Source organism: Phymastichus coffea, unplaced genomic scaffold, assembly GCF_024137745.1.
Source record: "Phymastichus coffea isolate CEN01 unplaced genomic scaffold, Cenicafe_Pcof_1.1 PCOF00005, whole genome shotgun sequence".
Classification (NCBI taxonomy): domain Eukaryota; kingdom Metazoa; phylum Arthropoda; class Insecta; order Hymenoptera; family Eulophidae; genus Phymastichus; species Phymastichus coffea.
In genome coordinates, this window is record NW_026706816.1 from 1,215,164 (window position 1) to 1,237,935 (window position 22,772).

Here is a 22,772-nt window from a genome sequence, read left to right on the forward strand (position 1 = left end):
TCAGAAGTTTCATTCTCGACTTTTCGCCTAAGTTTTTTCTGAGTTGGTTTAGAAACTTCGTTGTACTTCGACATATCAGCACTTGGTCGACCTCTTTTCGCAGCTTCTAAAAAATTAATAATTATTTTTGTAAATTTAATTTTATAAAATATATCGTGGTTTTATTATAAAATACCTTATCATATTATATTTTATTTAGAAAAATAGAAATTTAAGCAATCAAGATATGTAATACACGTCTTCACTCTTAGAAAAAAATTAATTAAATAAATTTCAAATAAGTGTGTTCGTAAGATCAAACATTTCATTTTTTTCAATAGTTAATAATTTTTTATAAATTTCCTCAATTTTATACGATAAAATAAAGTATTTATATTTAAAAATATAACATGTATTTTTTTAATTACAGGAATTAAAATAAATATTTTTACGTTTTTAAGAATTATTCAATGATAAATTAAAGTTTCTCATATTAATATTTTTATTAATACTTACTTGGTTTACGGTTAGATTCCTTTTTATTGCAAGTAACAATAAAATTACTTTGTAGCCAATTTTCATATGTTTTTTCAAAATGCTGTTTGCTCTTATTTAGCTTTCTTACTGCATTCATTTTGTTGCTATAATGATTGAAAAACCCTTTCCTCAATCTTTCACTAATTTGAAATCTCACAGATTTCCTCCACTTAACAAACTTTTTTGACACATGTTGCAGTACCAGCCTTTTCCTTTCACTAAAATCAAGATGACTTTTATCTTTAATTACACTGTACAAATCGTTAACTTTAAACTTTACAGTAAACATTCTGCCGTGTTACGCGAAGTGCTACGTTCAGAAGCTAGGAAGCTACTGAAATATTATAAACTAATAAATAAAAAAAAGCGAATGATTTGTGTTATTGTTTTCAGCTTCTAAACTTAAAAAAATACTTAGAAATTATCTCTATTTATTATATCTTTGTTATTGTTATCAATATTAACTGCCCTTCCACGCTTTGTTTACATTATATCACGCATGTAAACAAAGTAGAGTGAGTGGGTGGAAAGTATGTTTATAGTCAATCATTCTGTAAAACTTTTTTTAAAATAATATTTTTTTCTTTAATATTTCAAAAGTGTTATAAATAAACTCATAATAAGTAAACGAATCTTTTATGAATGCTGATACTTATTTCATATGAATCGTAAATTATACATGAGTCGTAATTGAAAAATGCCCCTACCCGATATGTTGGCTCATTACTCTTGATCTATACTTATTGTTGGAGACTTAAAATTTACTCATGACATTATAATTTACTCCTTAGATATTTAAAATAAAAATGTTTGACTTTAAAATAACATATCTAGATTTTATACACTAGAAAAAAAAGAAAAACGATTTTTTTGAAGAAATGGCTTCAAAATATGTTAATTTTAAAATGAATTTTGCGCAAATTAAAATATTACTTGATGGTCCTATTTGATGTTTAAGCAATCAATAAAATTATCGAAAAGTAGAAAACATTTTTTTTGAAATGCTATGCTCAAAAAAAGACATCTCTCAAGAACAATTCGGATACATGCAGTAAAAGAACTAAATTTAAAATGCAACATCAAACAATATTTTTTATGCAATAGAATGATAAGAAATATATTATAATTCCCAAAATAAACCAAATATGATTTCCTATATTACTGAACATTTTTCAGTAATGTCTAATGCAGTAATAAGAGTTCAGCAATATAACTATAGTTTGATTCGATTCATTCATATTTAAATAAATAAGATTCCAAGTTTCATGGTTATTCCTATTTAATTAATTAATGTCTTTACATTATCAAACTTTCATTTTTATTTTTGTTTTCACACAAAAATTTAGAATAGATTTTCGCCGTTATAGTTTGTATCAAAGTTCAAAAACGTTCTAAGTAAGTTCAAATATACGTGAAAGAAAACGTTTCGGAAGTTACCCCTTTCAAAATTGTAAAGCCACTCGAGTGTATCGCAAATTTCTTTTTTCTTTCGAGATAAAATATTACTTTTCTTTTTGAATCCAAGCTCGAGTTGATACTAATTGCGCAGTTCGAGCTGTATTCCTACTTTGAAAAAAGATGCAGTGGATGAAGAAACTTATTAAAATAATAACTTGAATTCATAGAAATATAACAAATTTACGTAGATTTATTTTAAACTTTTTAACAATATTTTCGTTAAATTCAAGTAAAAGCTCAAAATGAGGCAGTTACTCACCTCCTAGCCTCAAATAAAGTACAGATTCGTGTTCAGCGCACAAAAATACACTAATTTTGAGGTGCGAGATGTATTTTTCCCAGAGTTTCTTGTTGCAAATCGAGGAAAACGAAAGTTTTTATCATCATGTTTCGCGTTTTTTTTCCCTTTTTTTCGAAAAAATCTAGAAATGAAGCAGTTACTCACCTCCTAGCCTCAAATAAAGTACAAATTCGTGTTCAGCGGACAAAAATACATTAATTTCGGGGTGCAAGATGTATTTTTCTCGGAGTTTTCCCAAGTAGAAAGAGTAAAATAAAAGTATTTTTTTTAAATTTTTTATCGATTTAATGGATTTTTTTTTCAAAAAGCTAAAAATAAAGTATTTCTTGGTGTCAAAACTGCAATTAAACGATGGAATCGTGTTCTACGGACAAAAATACGTAAGAAATGATACCAGGAAGTATTATATACTTTTCGTTTTCCATCTAATTATCCGTTCGTGATAACCAGTCAAATCGTTCGATTTTTTTGTATTTTGTGCAAAACCGCCTGACTTCAGGTACTTGCCGACTTGCCCTTAGTACGTATAAACAAAAAAGCGGTAGCCTAATCTCTTCGTTTTGTCGTAAGCTTCAATTTAAGCCCAACCCCAAGTCCCTAGCTTGCAACAGCAGCTCGAGCAAAATTTTTTTCCCAACGCTTGAAATCAGACCAATGTGCGCCCCCTCTCCTCCTTCTGAGATCAGTGATCTGAAGCGTATGAGCTATCAGATCAGCATTGTTAGATCATGCGTAAGAATCCGGGCCCCTCCCCCCGCCTGCCCAATGTGAAATGCGTTTTAAATATTACAATTAATTTATGTTTAATTGAATTTAATTAATTTGACCAAATTTATTACGTGTATATAGTGTAATGCACAGATTTAGCTCAGTGAAAAAAATGAGCAGACACCACGGGAAATCGATCTCGCGTCCTATGGATCGACAGACCGTAGCCTCTAGCAAGTGAACCACAGCTGCTTTTAGCTCTTGCTAGCTCTTATTGCGTATATTAGGTACACAACCAAAAAGCGACTAGACTACCCCCCCCCCCCCCACCCCCCGCCGCGAGTTCATCCGTATATGTGCACGTGTCTTAAGATTACGCGTTATCGCGCGCGCGTGTGTGTGTGCGTGCGCGTGTGTGTGTGTTTGTGTTTGAATGCATATATTCATATATATTGTTTTGATAATTGCATTTATATACTGTTTATTAATTTATGAAATAGTGGAGTAGGGGGGTTGGATCATAGTAAATATACACATTGTTTTTTCTTAAATAAAATTTTTTTTATTAATAAAAAATAAATCTTATTCTAAAAGTTATTTACATTAAAAGAATACTTATAAAAATCCTTCATTAATTTCATTGCTCTTTTCCCAATCCATGCAGCAACTACTTAAGTAAAACTTTTTCATAAATTTGACATTTTGATGTGCGCACATCGTATTTACCGTTGTGATTAGGACACGCAGTAACTGATTTCATATTTTCAAAATGGGAATATCCCCAATCATTCATTAAGGCCATATCGTTCTAACCACTCTTTTTTTCGAATCTCCGGAAACAAAAATTTTCGTAGCATCTTTCAGCGTGTCTGTGATGATGAATTTATGCTCTTCGTACTTGAAATCATCAAAGTCCCATTGTAATCCATGGTAGTAGATTTCCATCCAAAGATTATGACGGTTACATTTTTCAGTTAGTCTTCGCCATGGAAACGGAGGTTTGAATAATCGTACGAGTGGTTCTTCCTCGCAGTTAAGCGGAAGTATCCCTACCTCCTTTAAGGCATACGTTTTGCCAGGCATCATGAAACCTTACATATCCACTACGTACTCCATTCTGGCTGCTACTGAGCTGCTTGAGGGAAGAGTCATATGTTTAATACATCGATCTTCACTCCCTAAATAAGTTTCTTCACATCCCCACTTATTGGATTGTATTAAACGATGCGATCATGTAAAATGAGACAATACGCTGAAGTTCCTTCAGGAAGATTTTCCCTTGTTTCCAGCTCCAAGCGTACATCCACTGCAGAGTTCTTCAATGTTTCATTTTGTTTAGAGCAATCAATGATAATGAGTGGTACTTGTTTTATGAAGGTAGATTTTTTTATTATCAGTTCAGAGTCTTTACCGTAATATGCCTTCTTGAAATTATCATATAATATTGCAAACTGATGTTTATTTATGTCAATATTAAGATTACCATACGGATAAGACTGAGAGTTGAGGATAAGTTTCTCGTTACTAATGTTTCAATGATCGAATACGCCTGCATTAACTATTGAAATATTTTTTCGTTTAGTTTGAAAAGCTAAAATGATATAACGTGGTTTTTTTAGTTGATTTGCAGTTTTGACTGTCCATACATGACTTGTATTCATAGATAACATTGGATACTCATATAATTCCCAACTACGAAATCTCATTGAAATACTTCTTTATCTTTTCAGAAAATCAAGTAGACGAATTTTTTGAGTATTCGATGAGTAACGTATGGCATAAGCCATTCGATGCGTGTTATATCGATCTTGAACTTTTCGATGATTGTTTCTAGTTCCATTAATTTTATTGTTTGGATAACGGCATTTAAATCACTATTCGATCGTGTAAGAATTAGTTCATGTTTCATGCTTACCAATACTTTGCGATAATCTTCAGCAAATCCGAGAATGAAGTTTAAAGGAATAGTGACATCGAAATATCTTTCGTCGTTGATTATTTTCTGATCATTTTCTGTTATCCATCCGGCATTTTCAGCAATCCAATTTTGTCTTGGATTAAGTGATAGCTAATTTTTCATAATAGTTGTTAGACCAACGTTTTTGCATTTATAGATTTTTATCACATTTAGCTCATACTTAATTTTCTCAAACAAGTGACAGATGGCATTGTTCACAAATGGAGTATTCGTTAAGACTGCATTCTTATCATCGCACAATATACCACAAATACGCTATTCGCTACGAGATGGTAAAAGACAGAGGTCTTGATGTTGGATTGATATGCGAAGATCCGAATGGTGAGAGTTGTTTTTTTCTAGTTTACGCCGTGCAAATACAATACTCGACCAATGGAATCTTGTGGACGGAAATCGATATCTTATTATTCTAGAGAAAATCGCGGCTACAATTAGCTTCTTACGATAATCGATAATTTTTCAAAGCATGCGTGGACCGTGCCAGTGAAAAAGAAATCCGATAGTGATGTGGCAGCAGCACTGAAATCTGGTTTAGTGAAAGGTCGAGTACCAAATAATTTTCACATGGACAGAGGCAAAGAATTTTACAATGCAACTTTTGAAGCTCTCATGAAAAAATATACCATTAATCTCTACTCGACTTATAGTTCACGCAAAGCTTCAATATGTGAGCGATTCAATCGTACGTTGAAAAATGCTATGTGGATAAAATTTAGTCGACGCGGTAATCACAAATGGGTAGATATACTATCAAAGCTCACTGCTGCTTACATCAATCGTAAACACAGAACGATTGGTATGAAACCTATTCAAGCGACAACGGTGAACCAAGCTCAAGTATTACGCAATTTTTCTCAAGAATGTACAAGAAGGAGGCCAAAGTTCAAAGTTGGTGATAAAGTGAGAGTGAGTAATGCAAAGCAAATGTTTGAAAAAGGATATACATCGGATTGGTCTACGGAAATATTTACTATTGTATGTGTAGTTTCATCAAATCCAACTATTTATAACCTGAAAGATTATCAAGATCAGCCCATTCTTGGTGGTTTTTACGAGCAGGAACTACAAAAAACGAAACATCCCGATATATATCTGGTTGAAAAAATTGATTAGCGTGATAATCGAGTATTTGTGAAATATTTAGGATTCGATAATTCGCATAATAGTTGCATAGATAAAAGTGAACTGTAGGAAAAAAGAGAGTTAATCTAAATTTATGTATGTAGATTTATGGATAGATAAATAAATATTTGATGTAAAAATATGATTGGAGTATTTATTTATTAATAATAATATTGTATCTACGCGCTACTAAATTCTATACAGTTTCCTCCTTGATAATTTATAAATAAATTAAGTTTATTGGCGTTGTCCATCAAATTGTCCATCAATTTTTGATTTTGTATAATTGCATTCGGCTGCTTGAATGACAGAAACGGTTGAATTTCCTCGTCAATCTCAACAATTATTATGTCACCAAATCATGTTGCAACTGGCTCTACTTTGGTGATTATATATTTCCATCCTTTCGTAAATTCACTAACTTTTTTGGTGAGCTTAAATTCACCGGGCCGATACATCTTTAAAAAATGTATAATAGAAAGCCGATCCGATTTTTCGAAAGTTAATTGTTTACGAGCTTGAGCGCGACAATGTTTCAACTTTGACGGTGTACCGCGGCCGTCCTGACCAGATTTCGAGAAAAAGACCAAATGTAACCTAAGAAGGACGATGAAATCTATCGGTAGAAAAAAATTTGATTTTTCGATTGTAACGGTGAATTGCGGCCGTACCCGTTTGGGTTGCTCGCGGCTGTCCGCACAAATTATTTATTCGGGTATTCGGGAAGCAAAAGACGTTCCCACGGTTGAATAACGCGTCGACCATAAACACCTTAAACGCACAGATTCGAAATCGGGATGAGGAGTGATACAGCGTTGAATAAACACAAGAGCGGATTAACACACTAGTCTTTTACTTGTCAACAATCGATTACAATATGGCGACCTCGTACTTATACACTACGAGCGGCACAATAACAAACGCGAACGCGAAGGTGATCGGTGGCTGGTCAGCCTGCCGATTCCTTTGTTAAAATTAAATATTACAATAAATGCCCGAGCAACACTTTCCGCCGTTAAACTATCAACGGGTAGCCAGCAGCACTGCCATGCTGCAGCACGTCAAATTCCACGCGCGCGCACCCGTGCACCTCGCCGGTTACCCACACGCACCGGTGCCGGGTATCCTTTGGGACACGGTTGGGCGCGACCCAGCCTCATGCTCTATTACTCGTTCGCGCACCGGGCGTGTCTCCGAAAACGAACGATCGTCGACGAGATCGCGTGGCCAACTTTGGAAAACCGTGACTTTCGGTTATATCCGCGCACGCGACTTCCTCTCCCTACTACCTAGCAGGGAGTAGCTCTCGAGTTCGAGCGCTCTCTCTCTCTCTTTTCTTCTGCGCCATCTGCATCGCTCCAGTCGTCAGCTCAGCCCGTATTCAGCACCTCGTAAACAAAATTTCCAAGCATGAGTGTGTGTACCAAACACATACACTCTCAGCTTGGTGCGGCGCACGGACATTTGCGAGAGCCAAACGGACGAAATCGGCCTAGCCGAGATTCTCCGTTACACGATAATTAGTTTTCGAGAAAAAGACGAAACACTGAAATTGTTTAGTTGTAAAATAGAATTTAACACTGAAGCAATAAACATATTGGAATCTAATAAAATTCATTCGATTAACAATTGAAAGACCTTTCATTAAAAAAAAAAAGTATCTTTCTACGATAATTACGAGCCGAGACATTATTATTTTGGTTTTTAATTCATAACTCGTCTTCTTTATAACTTTTTTCAAATTTAATTGCTGATTTCGATTTAAGAAGAATTTACCTATACGCTCAATTTTTTTAAGCTATTCCGGATTTTCATTTCTATAAGCAAAGTTAATTGTAACAATTGGAGCGTGCCGCGCGGCGGTGGTGGGGGTCAGGGGAATGATCCTCTCCTCACAGCTTCGAGGCTTTCAAGCTACCTTAGTTGCATAATTAATTTACACCACTTCTAAATATGGTAGAACTTTTTTTTTTAAGTATTTTTTCTCTACATTCTGATTTTTTTATAAGAATTTCATTGAATATCGCCTATCGTGTCCAATTTGCATAATAAAATATGAAAATTAATACTTATTGAAATTTCGTATTTTTTAGTATGAATCCCATACAATTTTACACCCATTTCACGTAATTTATAAAAAAAAAATTAGTTTATAAGACGAAAAAAATCACAATTTCCACTTAAATTTATATTAAAAAAAAATCTTTTCTATCTCAAAGTTATTTTTGTATACTACTTGAATCTATAATAATATTTTAATAGTAAAATCTTGTATAGCTTAAAAAAATTCAGCGTATAGGTAAATTCTTCTCAAATCGAAATCAGCAATTAAATTTGAATAAAGTTATAAAGAAGACGAGTTATGAATTAAAAACCAAAATAATAATATCTCGGCTCGTAATTATCGTAGAAAGATACTTTTTTTAAAATGAAAGGTCTTTCAATTACCAATCGAATAAATTTTATTAGATTTGAATATGTTTATTGCTTCATTGTTAAATTCTATTTTACAACTAAACAATTTCAGTGTTTCGTCTTTTTCTCGGAAACTAATTATCGAAAAATCAAGTTTTTTTCTACTGATAGATTTCATCGTCCTTCTTAGGTTACATTTGGTCTTTTTCTCGAAATCTGGTCAGGACGGCCGCGGTACACCGTCAAAGTTGAAACTTTGTCGCGTTCAAGCTCGTAAACAATTAACTTTCGAAAAATCGGACCGGCTTCCTATTATACATTTTTTAAAGATGTATCGGCCCTGAAAGTTTGGACAAAATTATTGTAAATTAAAGAAGATATAAGCTTTTTTTTTTTTTTGCTATCTTGGAAACAACCCAACATATTGTTATTAATAAAAAAAATATAATTTTCGAACACGCTTATCCTTATGTAGAATTATCTGAGGAATCGAATTCCGTTCTATCGATAGGATTATTAGGAAAAAAGATATAAGCGAATAAATAAAAAAAGTACCTTTTTCTTGCAATAAATCGTTAATAAAATAATGTTCCGGAAACTTTTAGAAATCAAAACTATTTTTCCCATTATCTACCTGTTATTCCGCGTCGAAATAAAAAAATATCTCGCTGTTCGCAAAAAATATAGATCTATTTTTTTTTTTCGTACCAGAATGACCGCACTAGTATCTAATGGGTAAATTATCGTATCGGGAACATCGATAAAAAGTTTGTGTCAATGTCACACCATTAAAACCGCCTTGTGGAAAAGGTTCAGTCATACTCCTCCGGTAGAGAATATTTATGTCGTAATACATAAGGTATTTGTCATCTTTTTGTGAATTATAATCAGTATCCACGTACGGATTGTTGGCGACGGCATACCCGTTGCAGCTCTGGTTGATCACCCCACGAGTACCGCGTTCGATAAACATGAGTATATCAATATCCGTCAGAAGCTCCAATTTTACGCCTGTATATTTTAATAACATAGCATCCTAACTTAATCCGGGTGTTGTTTAATAGTGAGTAGGATCCAAACGATACGTAATTCGACATTTGTTCCTGAAGTTTTGAAATACTTCAGCTAATAAGAGAATATCAGTCTTGAGATATAGATCCGAATAGCAGCCGAGATCGGTGATATCGAACGTTCTCCAAACCTCTTCCGCGTGATCGTACTCCTCGTCGCTGATATTCGAATCATAAAAACTGCTGTAAAAGTCTTGTTTTTGTGGAAGAGATATCTCCTCGAGTTTCATTAATGACGATACATAGTCATAGGGAAAAACATCTTTTCTCTTCAATAAAGCGATCTGCTGTATGATGTATCTATCTTCTTGTTGAAAGTGGCGCTCTAGAATATCATGTTTTTCCAACTACGATGACAGTTTGTCGAAAGACGAAGCCATAAATGGGAATGAATCAACGAATCGTAGATTACTGTCACTACCTTCGACATATTTAGTAAAAGATATATTTTTTTCCTTCGTTTGAGGAAGAAGGCTCACTCGACCAGGGAACTCATTCGTAATTTCTTTAATGAATAGGTGTGCATCGGATCCGCTGAGATTATAAAAAATATGGGTATAGTTCTTGATTCTTGATAAGCAATGTTATATGTGCAATGAGCAGGTCCTCGATACTTTCTCGTAAAGTGACAATGATCGCGAACTTCTTTATCCTTCTTGTCGGTGTCGAAGGGCTTCTTACATATGTAGCATTCTGTAGCATGAAGAAAGGTGAATGTCTCATGAAAAGTTAAATTTGTCATAGGCTGTGGATTTTTGTATAAATTGTGCAGGTACATAGCTAAGTCATAGAGATTATGTACGAACCATTTGGCTGGACTAATGTTATCGATAGTTTTCTGTCTGTACCTTCGGTAATGTGAGTTAGAGTTATCATAGCTACACATCACGAAAAAACCAACACTATACTATTTATGATGCTGATAGACGCGTTCATAATTAGATACCGGTTTCAAGAAACTCTCGAAAGCGGCATTCATAAAGTACGGCACGGGACACTCATTTTTCAAATTGTCAAATTGTAAAAATTTATCTTTCTCATCATGAAGCACAATTTTTGTACACATATTCACATTTTTACAATCAATATCGTGTATTTTCAATTTGTCTTCAGTTCGGAATTAGTGCAGATAACGATCACAAATATATGACTTACATCTCCTAGACTTATATCTCGACTAACTTACATCAGTCGAGATAAGTCCTCTATCCATACATAATGTACTTTATAAGGCATATAAGGACGTTGTATTTGATTTTTATTCTCTTTACATCAACGTAATAATTCTCCATTAGAAGAATGTTCAGGTGCTTTTACTTCTTCTCAGCAGTCAAATGTCAAGGTAAAACTTCGTAGATGTCATTTTTCAAATTTAGAAAATACACATTTATTGAAACATCATTTTCTTTTTCAAATTTAACGACTTGCCTCGGATCCACGGGAAATGTAAGATTTCTAAAATTATACTAATGCTGATGCATAGTATATGCGCTGACACGATTTGGATTCATTGCACCCGGATGTATGCTGAGAGGATAGCCCATTTGAAACACATCATCATCATAGTTTTGCACATTTAGACAGTCCCTCCTTTTTCTGATAGGTTCTGGCAATTTAATGTAAGAACCAGCCCTCATAGGATTGTATTTACTGATATTGACAGTTCAATTTAGTATAATGCAAAGAGACCACCCTGAAACTTGCTCTTGGAAATTTTCCATTCTAGTGCTGATAGGCTCGAGTACTTTCTCAATATACCATTCGTTTATATTCGTAGTTATGTATGTCGGCATCATCTTAATATTAAAAAGCTTTACATCGAGTGTTTCCTCGTCATTCTTCGTAATTGCATACTCAGCATCTAATACAATATTCACTTTTATACAATTATATCGTTTCAAAGCTTCATTGATTTTAGCATGAAACAGTTGTTTGGCATCTTTCAAAAACGTATCCAAATCTAAATGTTTCAGATTGGTAATTATACCAGTCTTGATTCTATCTTTGAAAGCACTGTTAATGTCACTCCATCAAACTGTTGCATCTTGGGCTACATTTATCGTTGTACGTGGAGCATTGGATGCTTCCACACCAGTATCAACTACACTCAAAGGTTCGTGTACCGATGATAATGATGATGATTATGATGATGATGATGATGATGATGATGATGGTGATTCCGAGGCCCTAGCTTCTTCACGCGATATTACAGCATTAAGTTGCGTAATAATGGGCTGCGGTACAAGTTTAATTTTATAAACATTAAGTAGATTTAAAACACTTCTAATTGTATACAGTCGAACCCAAGGCACTGCACGCTGGCGGTAGCCAATCACAGCGCTGCGCCAGGTACGGGCATATGTAGCACTAAAAGAGGCCCAAAAAAATTTTCGCGCAATTGTTCGTAGTTGTTCGAATAAAAATAGTTACCTGTATCACCTTCTCGCTCATAATCGTTACAGAATATCACTTTTTCACACGAAAACGTGTTACAGAAAGCTCTTAACACTTCTTTTTCAATACTAACACGCTGGATGCGAATAGTCAAATGCGACTGTCACTGAGTTTCAGTCCATTTTTATACCATGAGAAGCAGATGAACTAGATGAAAATTATCCCCACCTGTCCTCTTCCCTCCTCCCACTTCCCTAATTTTTTATCCATTCAAGATAATCGACTATATAAGGCAACAGATTCTTAATAAACGCTTTTGTCCATTATTAGAATTTAATGACACTACAAGTATTTAAAAAATTATCGCTGGTTTAAAGATTAAACTATTAATATAACGTTCTTGGCTTGTTGTAATCATTTTTTCATCAGAATGGGGCAGAAAAATAGTGTACCTTATACGTGTCTTCCCGAAATTACTAAAAGTTACAATGCAAATGATAAGAAAATGAAACTATCTTTGCAATGGAAATCTTATACTGAAAATTATTCAACCAACACCAAATCTATACCAAAGTCAGAAGGACATAAAAAACTGGCTTAAAGATATAATAATAAATTATATATATTGTTATACAACAATAATAAATTAATAATAAATTAATAATAAATTAATTAATTTATTATTAATTAAACGGATTCGAAAAAATTTTCGAAATCTCTATTGTCTTTCACGTTCTCGCTCGCTCGATATATATATGAAAATAATATATATCAAAACAATATATATGAATATATGCATTCAAACACACACACACACACACAATAACGCGTGATCTGTGGCCCCTCTAGTTTACGAGGTGTGTTCAAAAAGTAAGGTGACTTTGTATTTTTAAGAAAATATATTTATTTATCAATATTTATGTTGTCCCCTTCAAAGTAATCCCCCTCAGATACAATACACTTATGCCAACGGTTTTTCCAATCCTCAAGGCACTTCTCATAAGCACTTTTCGGTATAGCCTTGAGCTCTTCCAGCGATGCAGTCTTTATCTCTTCAATCGTTGCAAATCTCCGTCCTTTCATAGGTCTCTTTAGTTTTGGGAACAAGAAAAAGTCACATGGGGCCAAATCCGATAAATATGGTGGCTGAGGCATGATTGTGGTGTTATTTTTGGCCAAAAAATCTCTCACAAGCAAAGATAAGTGAGCAGGGGCATTATCGTGATGCAAAAGCCATGAATTGTTTTTCCACAATTCTGGGCGTTTTCTTCATATCGCTTCTCGCAAACGGCGCATAACTTCAAGATAATACTGTTTATTGACCGTACGTCCATATGGTAAAAACTCCTGATGAACCACGCCATAGTAATCGAAGAAAACAGTGAGCAAAACTTTGACATTTGATCGATCTTGGCGTGCTTTTTTCGGTCTTGGCTCATCTGGGCTCTCCCATTGGGACGATTGGACTTTGGTTTCGATATCATAACCACATACCCATGATTCGTCACCAGTTATGACCCTTTTGAGTAAATCTGGATCGTCGTTGACGTCATTCAATAGTTCTTGAGCGATGCTCATGCGACGGTTCTTTTGGTCAAAATTTAGCAATTTTGGGACAAACTTCGCTGACACACGTCTCATGCCCAAAACGTTAGAAAAAATTTCATGTCACGAGCCAAGCAATAAACCAACATCCTCAGCAACTTCTCTGATCGTGATTGGACGATTTTCCAGAACAATATTCTTCACTGCTTTAACGTTTTCATCAGTTGTTGACGTGCTTGGGCGTCCAGAGCGAGGCTCGTCATTGGCATCTTCCCGGCCATCTTGGAAGAGTTTGTACCACTTGTAAACATTTTTTTTACTCAGAACAGTTTCACCGTATGCCACCGTCAACATTTCAAGTGTTTCGGAGCACTTTATTTTATTTTTTACACAAAATTTGATGCAAATCCTTTGATCCATATTTTTCGATAGCAAGAAATCGCCGAGCACGTAAAACATTTATATCCTTTACGCCTCTCACAACCAAACAAAAAATGCTATACACTTGAAACTTGGTACAGATGTTCGGGAAGATTACGCAACTCATTGCGTAATGAAATAACTGTAAAGTGCTGCCGGTATCTATATCTTCTATTGTGTGGTCATTATTAATAATAATAATAACATAATTAATTATCTGTCTCTTTCTCCAACACTAACAATTTCAGTAAGAGGCTATCGTCTGGTTCATCTAAAGCTGTACATTTCTTATAGTAATATACAGGATATTTGATTTAACTTTTGTATGTATTTTATTGATGATCTTTTAACTGCACTAGAAGAATTTCTTGAGATTTATTTTAAATTGAAGAGAAACTTGATTTTTTAATAAAGTCCTACAAGTTACTTTTTTTTTAATTACGTAGTTTATTGATTTTTTATATTTATAATTGTATGTATTGTGACGGTAAACGTCTTGTTTGCGCTACTATCTCGATCACGCGGCTGCCTACGAGGACAGCACCTACCGGCCGGGGAAAGCGGAAAACGGGAACTCGGTCCGATATGGGATGGAATGCGCGCGAAGGTAGAAGAACTAGTCGAGGAATGCCATCGTAGGATCAACGAGTTAAAATCAGCAACGTGCGTAGAAGAGAGTGTGTGAGTTAGTCCGCCGATAATAATAAGTGTGGCTATTGTTGTTTTCCCGAGTGTTCGGCAAAATCGCCATCGTAGGCCAACCACGAGGTCGTGGAATCCATCTACCCGATAGCATCAGCAAGAGAAGATCTCTTTTCCAATTATGAGAGACGGCAACCTGAGCTACCAGAGGCGATACTGATCTGCTCCCCCTGATAGTGTGATTGTTCACGCAAGGTAAGCTGGCCAGCTTCGCGTCGTGATTTTTGTTAAACAATCGCGCTTGATTACTGTCCCCTCACATCGGCGATTATGAGAAAATCGATAGCGAGCATGCAAACGAATATCGCGAACGAGAGACTAAATGAAATGCTGGTGAGTAAGATTGTCGCACGCGCCGCATAAGCTAAATGCGCGGGCCTAGCGTATTATAGATTACATAGAAAATAAACTAGCTCACGTTTGATTGAAACGTTAATTTATTGTTATCTTTGCTAGTAATAAGTTCGTTGATTGGCACCCGTCCTCTCCTGATCTTCGGTTAGTTAACAGAATATGATTGTTTCGATCTCGCCGCGCGCATTCCAATATGACTGCGCATCGGGTGAGACAAAGAAATAAAATGGAATTTACACCCCGATACAGTATGATGTACATAATAAATTTCGTTATATTTAAAAATTTTCTAATAATTTTAAGAATTAAATACTGACCAATTTAAAATCTGATTTCAGTGTCTACTATGATCCATTTTTAGCAGCACATGCAGCAACACAGGATTCAAATTATAGATTACAGGTAAAAGAATTTATTTACAAATATGTTACAATTTTCCTATTTCGCAAACTTTATTTTCATATTGTATCATTAACATCCTCGGCAATATTATTATTCCCTATTCTTTGTATACCAATATGTACTTCTATAATTTTTTTACGAAAAATCGAGGGATATGTGTCCTATCGCCACTCATGTTATTACGAATGTGTTGCTTTTATGTTATTTTTGTAATTATATGAACTTTATAGAACTACATAGAACTACATACAAGTAATGAAATATTTGATCGATTTCGTCATTACGAGTTTATACATTATTTTAAATTTTTTATTAATCTTTAATATTGACTCCACGCATACTAATTAACGATCAGCACTAATTATATAAAGTTCAATAAAAGTAAATATATTAATGAGTGTCTCGTTAATGATTTGCAGTATACATTTGATTAATGCATAAAGTTAACATTATACGAAGGTCATTCAATCATTTCGTAATTTCTCTGAAGATAGCGCGGTTATTGTAATGTATTTTATTCTCAAACAAAGTTTTATCTTGTATGAGTGTGTTTACAAAGTTTTTAGTAAGCACGTTGGTTTGAAAAATTTTTATAGCTATTTGAATTTAGTTGTTCATTGCATATACAAAATGATGGAGAAAAGCGAGATTCGGCAACTTGTTAAACATTATTTTCTACGAGAAATCTCAATCAAAGAAATTACTGAAAATGTTAGAAAATTTATGGAGATTTTGCTTCATGGCATTGCATGGTATATATTTGTTTTACTGAATTTTATTGCGACCATAAGAGCAGAAGTAATCCTCAGCATTCAAAAAATTGACTACTCAGATAATGATCCATAAAATTTATAATTTTTCAATTGTTGTTTGAAATTGCGTGAAATTATTGAAGCTCTAAAAATTTTAGTAATATATACGAGGTTCGTTTGAAAAGTCTGTACAAAAATAAAAACTGCTTGGTTTTTTTTAATAAATCTTTTTTTTTTTCAACATAGTCTCCTTTTAGGCTTATACACATCATCCAACGCTACTCTAGTTTATTAATCCCTTCCAAATAATAGGATTTGTCCAAGTCTGTAAAATAGGCATTCGTTTCTGCAATCACCTCCTCGTTTGACTAAAATCTTTTCCCCGCCAGCCATTTTTTCATATTAGGGAACAAATAGTAGTCCGACAGAGCCAAGTCTGGAGAATAGGGAGGATGTGAAACGAGTTGGAACCCTATCTCCATCAGTTTTGCGGCCACAACTGCTGAGGCGTGAGCTGGCGCATTGTCGTGGTGGAAGAGGACTTTTTTGTGGGCCAATCGTGGACGTTTCTCTAGCAACTCGGTTTTCAAACGATCCAATAACGATGAATAATATTCGCCTGTAATAGTTTTACCCATTTTTATTATTATTATTATTTTAGATTATTCCTTGCGAATCCCAAAAAACAGTCGCTATAACCTTCCCGGCCGAAGGAATTGTCTTTGCCTTTTTCGGAGCAGATTTCCCCTTGGTAACCCATTGTTTAGACTATTCTTTGGTCTCAGGAGTGTAGTGATGTATCCATGTTTCATCTACAGTGATGAAACGACGCTTAAAGTCTTGCGGATTTTGCTGGAACAGTTGCAAACCATTCTTGCAACACTTCACACGATCTCGTTTTTGGTCAATCGTGAGCAATCGCGGCACCCATCTAGCGGATAGTTTTTTCATGTCCAAATGTTGGTGCAAAATATTATGTACCCATTCGCTCAAGATGCCTACAGTACTAGCAATCTCACGCACCTTCACTCTTCTGTCAGCCATCACCATATTATGGATTTTATCAATGATTTCTGAACTGGTAACCTCAACAGGGCGTCCAGAACGTTCAGCGTCTTTTGTGCTCATATGGCCACTCTGAAAATTTTGAAACCACTTATAAACCATTCTAATCGAAGGTGCACAATCACCATAATGTTTATCAAGCTTCTGTTTAATCTCCTGAGGCGTTTTGCCTTTGAAAAAGTAATGTTTAATCAATACATGAAATTCGTTTTCGTCCACTTTTTTACAACCATTCGATTTCTTTGATTGAAACGAATGTAAAACACAAAGTAATTGGCCAATCTGGCTGAAACTTGGTGTGTGCTCTTCCAAGATATGCCACTAACTGAAAATAACTTTGATACGCACTAGTAGCGCCATCTCTCTGACTTTGCACGGACTTTTCAAACGACCCTCGTACATGGAAAATTTTAAATAAATGTTTGTGCATAAGAAAGATGTATGCTAGATGTATACTAGAAACGAAAAATCAGTAGAAAACGTGGACCGAGCCTGGCGAAAAGTATAAAGACGATACGATCAGTCAGAAAAGTCATGGCTCCTATTTTTTACGACGTAAACAGGTATGATATTAATTTGTAGATAATAGATGGAAAAACTGATGAATATTATATCTGATTATTAGATCGATTAAATGTCGTACTGAAGGAAAAGCGGTCCCATCAAGCAAAAAAAAATATCTTTTTCACTGTGTCATCGGCTTATACGAATACAATGAATGAAAGCGCGAAATGCAATCGATTGCCTATAATTAAGAACAGGTAAATGTTACTGAACTGCTGATGCTTAGAACTGTGGTCTCGGAATATTAGTTGTCGCATACAGGGCGAATAACGACAATAATCCACGAAGCTATAACGGCCTTTGTCTTGGTCACCAAGTGTAGTCCACGGTCCCAAATTCAAGAGTGTAATATGCATGGGTAGCATTAAGATCGTTTTATTTATTACACGTGTCGTGATGCGGCTTTGGTAAAAGTATTGGGTATTTCCCAAATGTGCCGTAACTTAATGAGGGTATTAGAAGAAAAAATGTAACCGTTAATGTTTATTAAATGAAAGAGCACATGGTACACATGAGATGTGTAATAGCGTCAGTCGCTGATAGCCGACAATTTTAATATTATTACCAATTGTTTAGAGAGGGAAGGCAAGGGAGGCAGTGTATCGATCTCAGCAAAGCATAAAAGGAAAGGTGAACACAATAACTTTACGAAGTTCTAAATAACACACTTTATTACAAAGGCACTACCTTAAGTACCGGCGAAAATCACACACACACACACACACACATCTTAATCTAATTAACACTATTATTAAATAGGATGACCGGCACGTGAGCGCCTTGCCATCCTATTTACCGACTCATTAACAAAGATAATTATAAACTATCTGTGTCGGCCCGTGAAAGCCTGACACAGCACGCAAGTCGCGGATGCCAGAAAGAAAGGAAAAATGATTGCGAGAGAGAGAGAGAGAGAGAGAGAGAGAAAAGAAGCGGTGACTTGATTATCGGTGTTGAAGTAGCTTGCAGGCAGACAGTTGATGCTCTCTGATGGCTAACTGGAAAATTCAGCAGGACCAACAGCAATAAATCACTAATTTGGCGCAGCTCTCCGCACGATAACAAGATTTCTTGCTTATATTAATATTATAACAAATACAAATATTGTTGCTGTTAGACATATATCTATATAATAAACAGCAGTTTACTCCAATAAGTATACTGTCTTTGTTTTACAGTATGACTGAAATAATCTTAATTTATTTGCGCATTCATTAATTTATGTTTTTTAGTCTGGTGTTAACAATGAATGTCTTGAGAAATTAGTTGACAAGTTTGTTTAGGTGGTTTTGAAGTCTCGAATTATATTTTGCATAAAATTTTTGAATTTCTTCTTTGACTGTAGTTATCTGTACTTTATTTTTATTCGGATAATTTCATTCGGTTATATTGCGTAGGACTTCTGTTTGAAATTTTTTCAGGATTTCGATATTCGAGTTAGAAGCAGCACTATAGTTTTTCACCCCATAGTTGAGTGCCGTATATCTAGACTGTTTTAAGTACAGATTTATATAGCAGTAGTTTACTTTCAATTGACAGCTCCGATTTTGTTCCATTGAGCTAGTACATTTTCCTCCATTTTAGACCCAACCGGTTACGTTTAATGAATATATGTTCTTTCCATGTAAGTATTCGGTCTAGGTGAATACCTAGATATTTTACTCGATTGCTTTGTGAAATACATTTCTCGTTTAATCTGATAGGAAGACAGGTATCTCTTCGAAGTGTCATATGTGTATAATGTCGATTTGCTTTCATTTACTATTATTCTCCAGGAGTTAAGCTAATTTTGATTATGATATTTTATGTAGTTTTTTAATGTTTTGGTTGCTCTTGTTACCTCTAGATTTACTATTAAAATTGCTATATCATCTGCATATTTTGCTATCAAGATATTAATAGATTTTGGTAGATCCGAGGTATATAACAGATATAGTGTTGAACTTGGAACACTATCCTATGGTACTCCTGCTTTTATTAACTAACTTTTTGATACGTTTTTATTTATTTTAACTTGATAGGCTCTATTGTGTAGATAAGACTATAACCATTCGTAGTGCGGCTAAGAAAAAAATTCCTTGAGATTGTGCAATAGCCCTTTATGCCAAACTTTGTCAAAAGCCTGGGCAATATCTAGAAATATATCTGTGCAGTATTGTTTATCTTCGATGGCTTTCCTTCGATGGCTTTCCTCGCAACAGATACTATTCTATTTATTTGCTCAATCGTGGAATTGATACACCGAGAACCGGATTGATAGTCAGGAATAAGTTTTCTATTTAATATTATTGGGCTTGAATACTGTACTAAGATGATTTACGAATGTTTCAATTTTTGTTCCGTCCGATCTTGTTCAGTTACCACCAGGTTTTCTAATAGGCGCTATAAATGTAATTAGTCTATTAAGTCATTTGGTAGCTCCATAATATTCTTATCACTATTTGTTGCTTCTGTAGGAATCAGTAATCTAAGATAATTCTGCGTTTGTGTGTTTTTTTCTTCATATAACATTTTATTTAGATCATTGGTTGCTTTATCTACTTTAGCTTTGTTTTGACTCGATCTAGTTATTTGACCTTTTTCTTAATAATCTCTTTTTATTTACCTTTTTCTTAATATTTCTTTTCTTTTATTTGTTAGGTTATTCTGGTGGACATGATTTGCTATATTATATTTCTATTTATTGTAGTAGAGTAATTGTTAATAGTTTCATCTAGAATTATGTTGAGTGAGTTGATGCTACTTTCTATATTATTAGCTGTTTTAAGAAGAACGTTACACGTTATGCGTTCCTCTATGTAAAGAGCATATTTTTTCCAGTTGACTTTTATGTTATTGTTTACTTTTTTAAATACTTGATGGGGTAGAGTAATTAGTACCGGTGAATGATCTCATGATAAATTTAAGCTTGATGACACTTTAAAATAATTTTTGTTTATACCGTTCCCTATAGCAAAGTCAACCAAATCCGGAAACTGTTTATATCTGTAGGCCAATATTCTGGTTCTCCAGAGGATACCAGAATGTAGTTATTTTTTTGCAGTATTTCATAGAGTATTTGTTTTGATTCTAATCGCAGTACCGCAGATTGGTTTTATGTACAGTGTAGTTTGGTAATTCATATAGATTTTACATGTAAATTGTGTTTTTGATATCAACATGATATCTATATTTTCATAGATTAAAAATGCTTTTAAGTTAATATGCCTCTGTATAAGATCGTTTGCGTTCCAGATAGTGAGTTTTAGACTGCTGATTATATCATTTTGTTTACTAGCGCAGTTAAAAGATTTAACAGATTTAACAAGTATCCATTCTTTGCATCAGCTGCTCCATCATATGTCCGAGTTTATTATTTGTGTTTACTTAACAAAGCTAAGTAGACATACTTAGCTCTGCTTGAATGGCTGTTTATTTTACATAATAGTTTATATATATATTTCTATCTCACTCTGATCGTTTTGTTTTGATATTATCTGTGCAAATATTATATTTGGTTTAACTCTATTGATGTTAGCATTTAAATTTGAATTTTGATGAGCTTGAATACTTTTTTGATTTAACGTTTTTTCTCTTAGTCTAGAAAATAGTTTTTACTGTAATTGCTTACAAACTAAGCATCCTTTATAGCATGCGGTGTGATTTCCTTTACAATTTGCACTTGTTACTTCTTTTATTTTATGTTTAATTGGACATTCTTTAGTTTGGCGTTCAGCACATTTCACACACAGCACTTTTATAACAATAGTTTTTTATATGCCCGTATTCTTAGCAGTTTTAACATTGAGAAATTTCTCTTTTAACGCACGGTGATCCGAATTTGATTACCATGTTTAATACTCAGATTACTTTATAAATTTGTTAGCTTTTATAATCATGGTTAATTTCAACTGTGAAAAGCGGTAATGGTAGTTTTCTGATACAATGCCTTAAATTACAAATATTTATTACTTTGTGTCTATGCTCTTTTTTGGCCATTTTTAATTCATCTATCCACTGACGGGTGAATACTTCTTAATATAGCTTTGAAATAGTTTTCTTCTTTGCTCTGGTAAGTGTAAAATGGCGTGTTTTTTTCTTTCAATGCAGTAATAATTGGCAAGTAATTTTCCGAAGTTGTCGACTGTTTTAATTTTATCTTGTCCTATCACTTAAAGTCTAATTTTCTTTAAAACTTATGTTCAGTAGATTTTCTAACAGTTTGATATTCTCTATGTTGGAAACGACGATCGGAGGAAATTTATTTTTCAACTTATTTGCTTCGTTGTTTCCTTCCTCGCTATGATTTTCTTTATTTTCTCAAAGTATTTCATACCTGTTGCTTATACGAGTATTATTAGCCAGTAATCTGATAATTGTGCTTGTCGTTTTGGAAATTGAGTTTGAACTTCTGGGCTGCTTCTCTGCCTTTTATTATTTTACAGTTTTTTAGTTTTCAGTTTGGTTTTTATTAGGAATAGATATTTCATCTCCTATTTGAGTGATAATTTCGTCCGTTATTTTCTTTTAATTTGAGGTACCGTTAATAAATTTTAAACTTAACTGTCACTTCGCTTGATTTTCTAATACTATAGCTTTTCAGGTAGAGCACTGTTCTAACACGTCTGCTCACTTGAAGAACCAAACGTTGACTGTAAACAAATATTACAGGATGAATTTATTTTGCTGATGAGTAATTTAACTTGTACATTTTAGACGAGGGCAGAAGATGTGAATACACCAAGATTGTTTACTGTATTATTACATTGTTACATGACGTTTAATTGTGTTATAATTGTATTTTGTCGAATAATATTTCGCTCTCGAGATTTTCGTTCGGACATAGTATAGCTAGCAGTATTCGTGTGCGCGACTCGGTGGGAATGAGCGGCAGAGGCTGATTCACGCTGCGGCAGCATGCTGCGACAGCATGCTGCAGTCAGCGTGCTTAGCTAGGTAAGACGAGCCGATACGAGAAGCGTAAACGTCTAAAGCATATGTGCGAGAGAGAGACGGAATGCGAGGGA

General features: G+C 34.3%; 1 protein-coding gene across 2 annotated transcripts in view; it reads left to right on the forward strand.

Annotated features, from left to right (window-relative positions):
- LOC131667681 (RNA binding protein fox-1 homolog 2) overlaps positions 1-22,772 on the forward strand; it is a 796,162-nt gene that overhangs the window by 572,949 nt on the left and 200,441 nt on the right. For both annotated transcript variants that reach the window (XM_058941279.1, XM_058941288.1), the window contains one exon: positions 15,322-15,385. In XM_058941279.1, the coding sequence (XP_058797262.1) occupies positions 15,322-15,385 (64 nt within the window). The remainder of the gene's footprint in view (positions 1-15,321; positions 15,386-22,772) is intronic.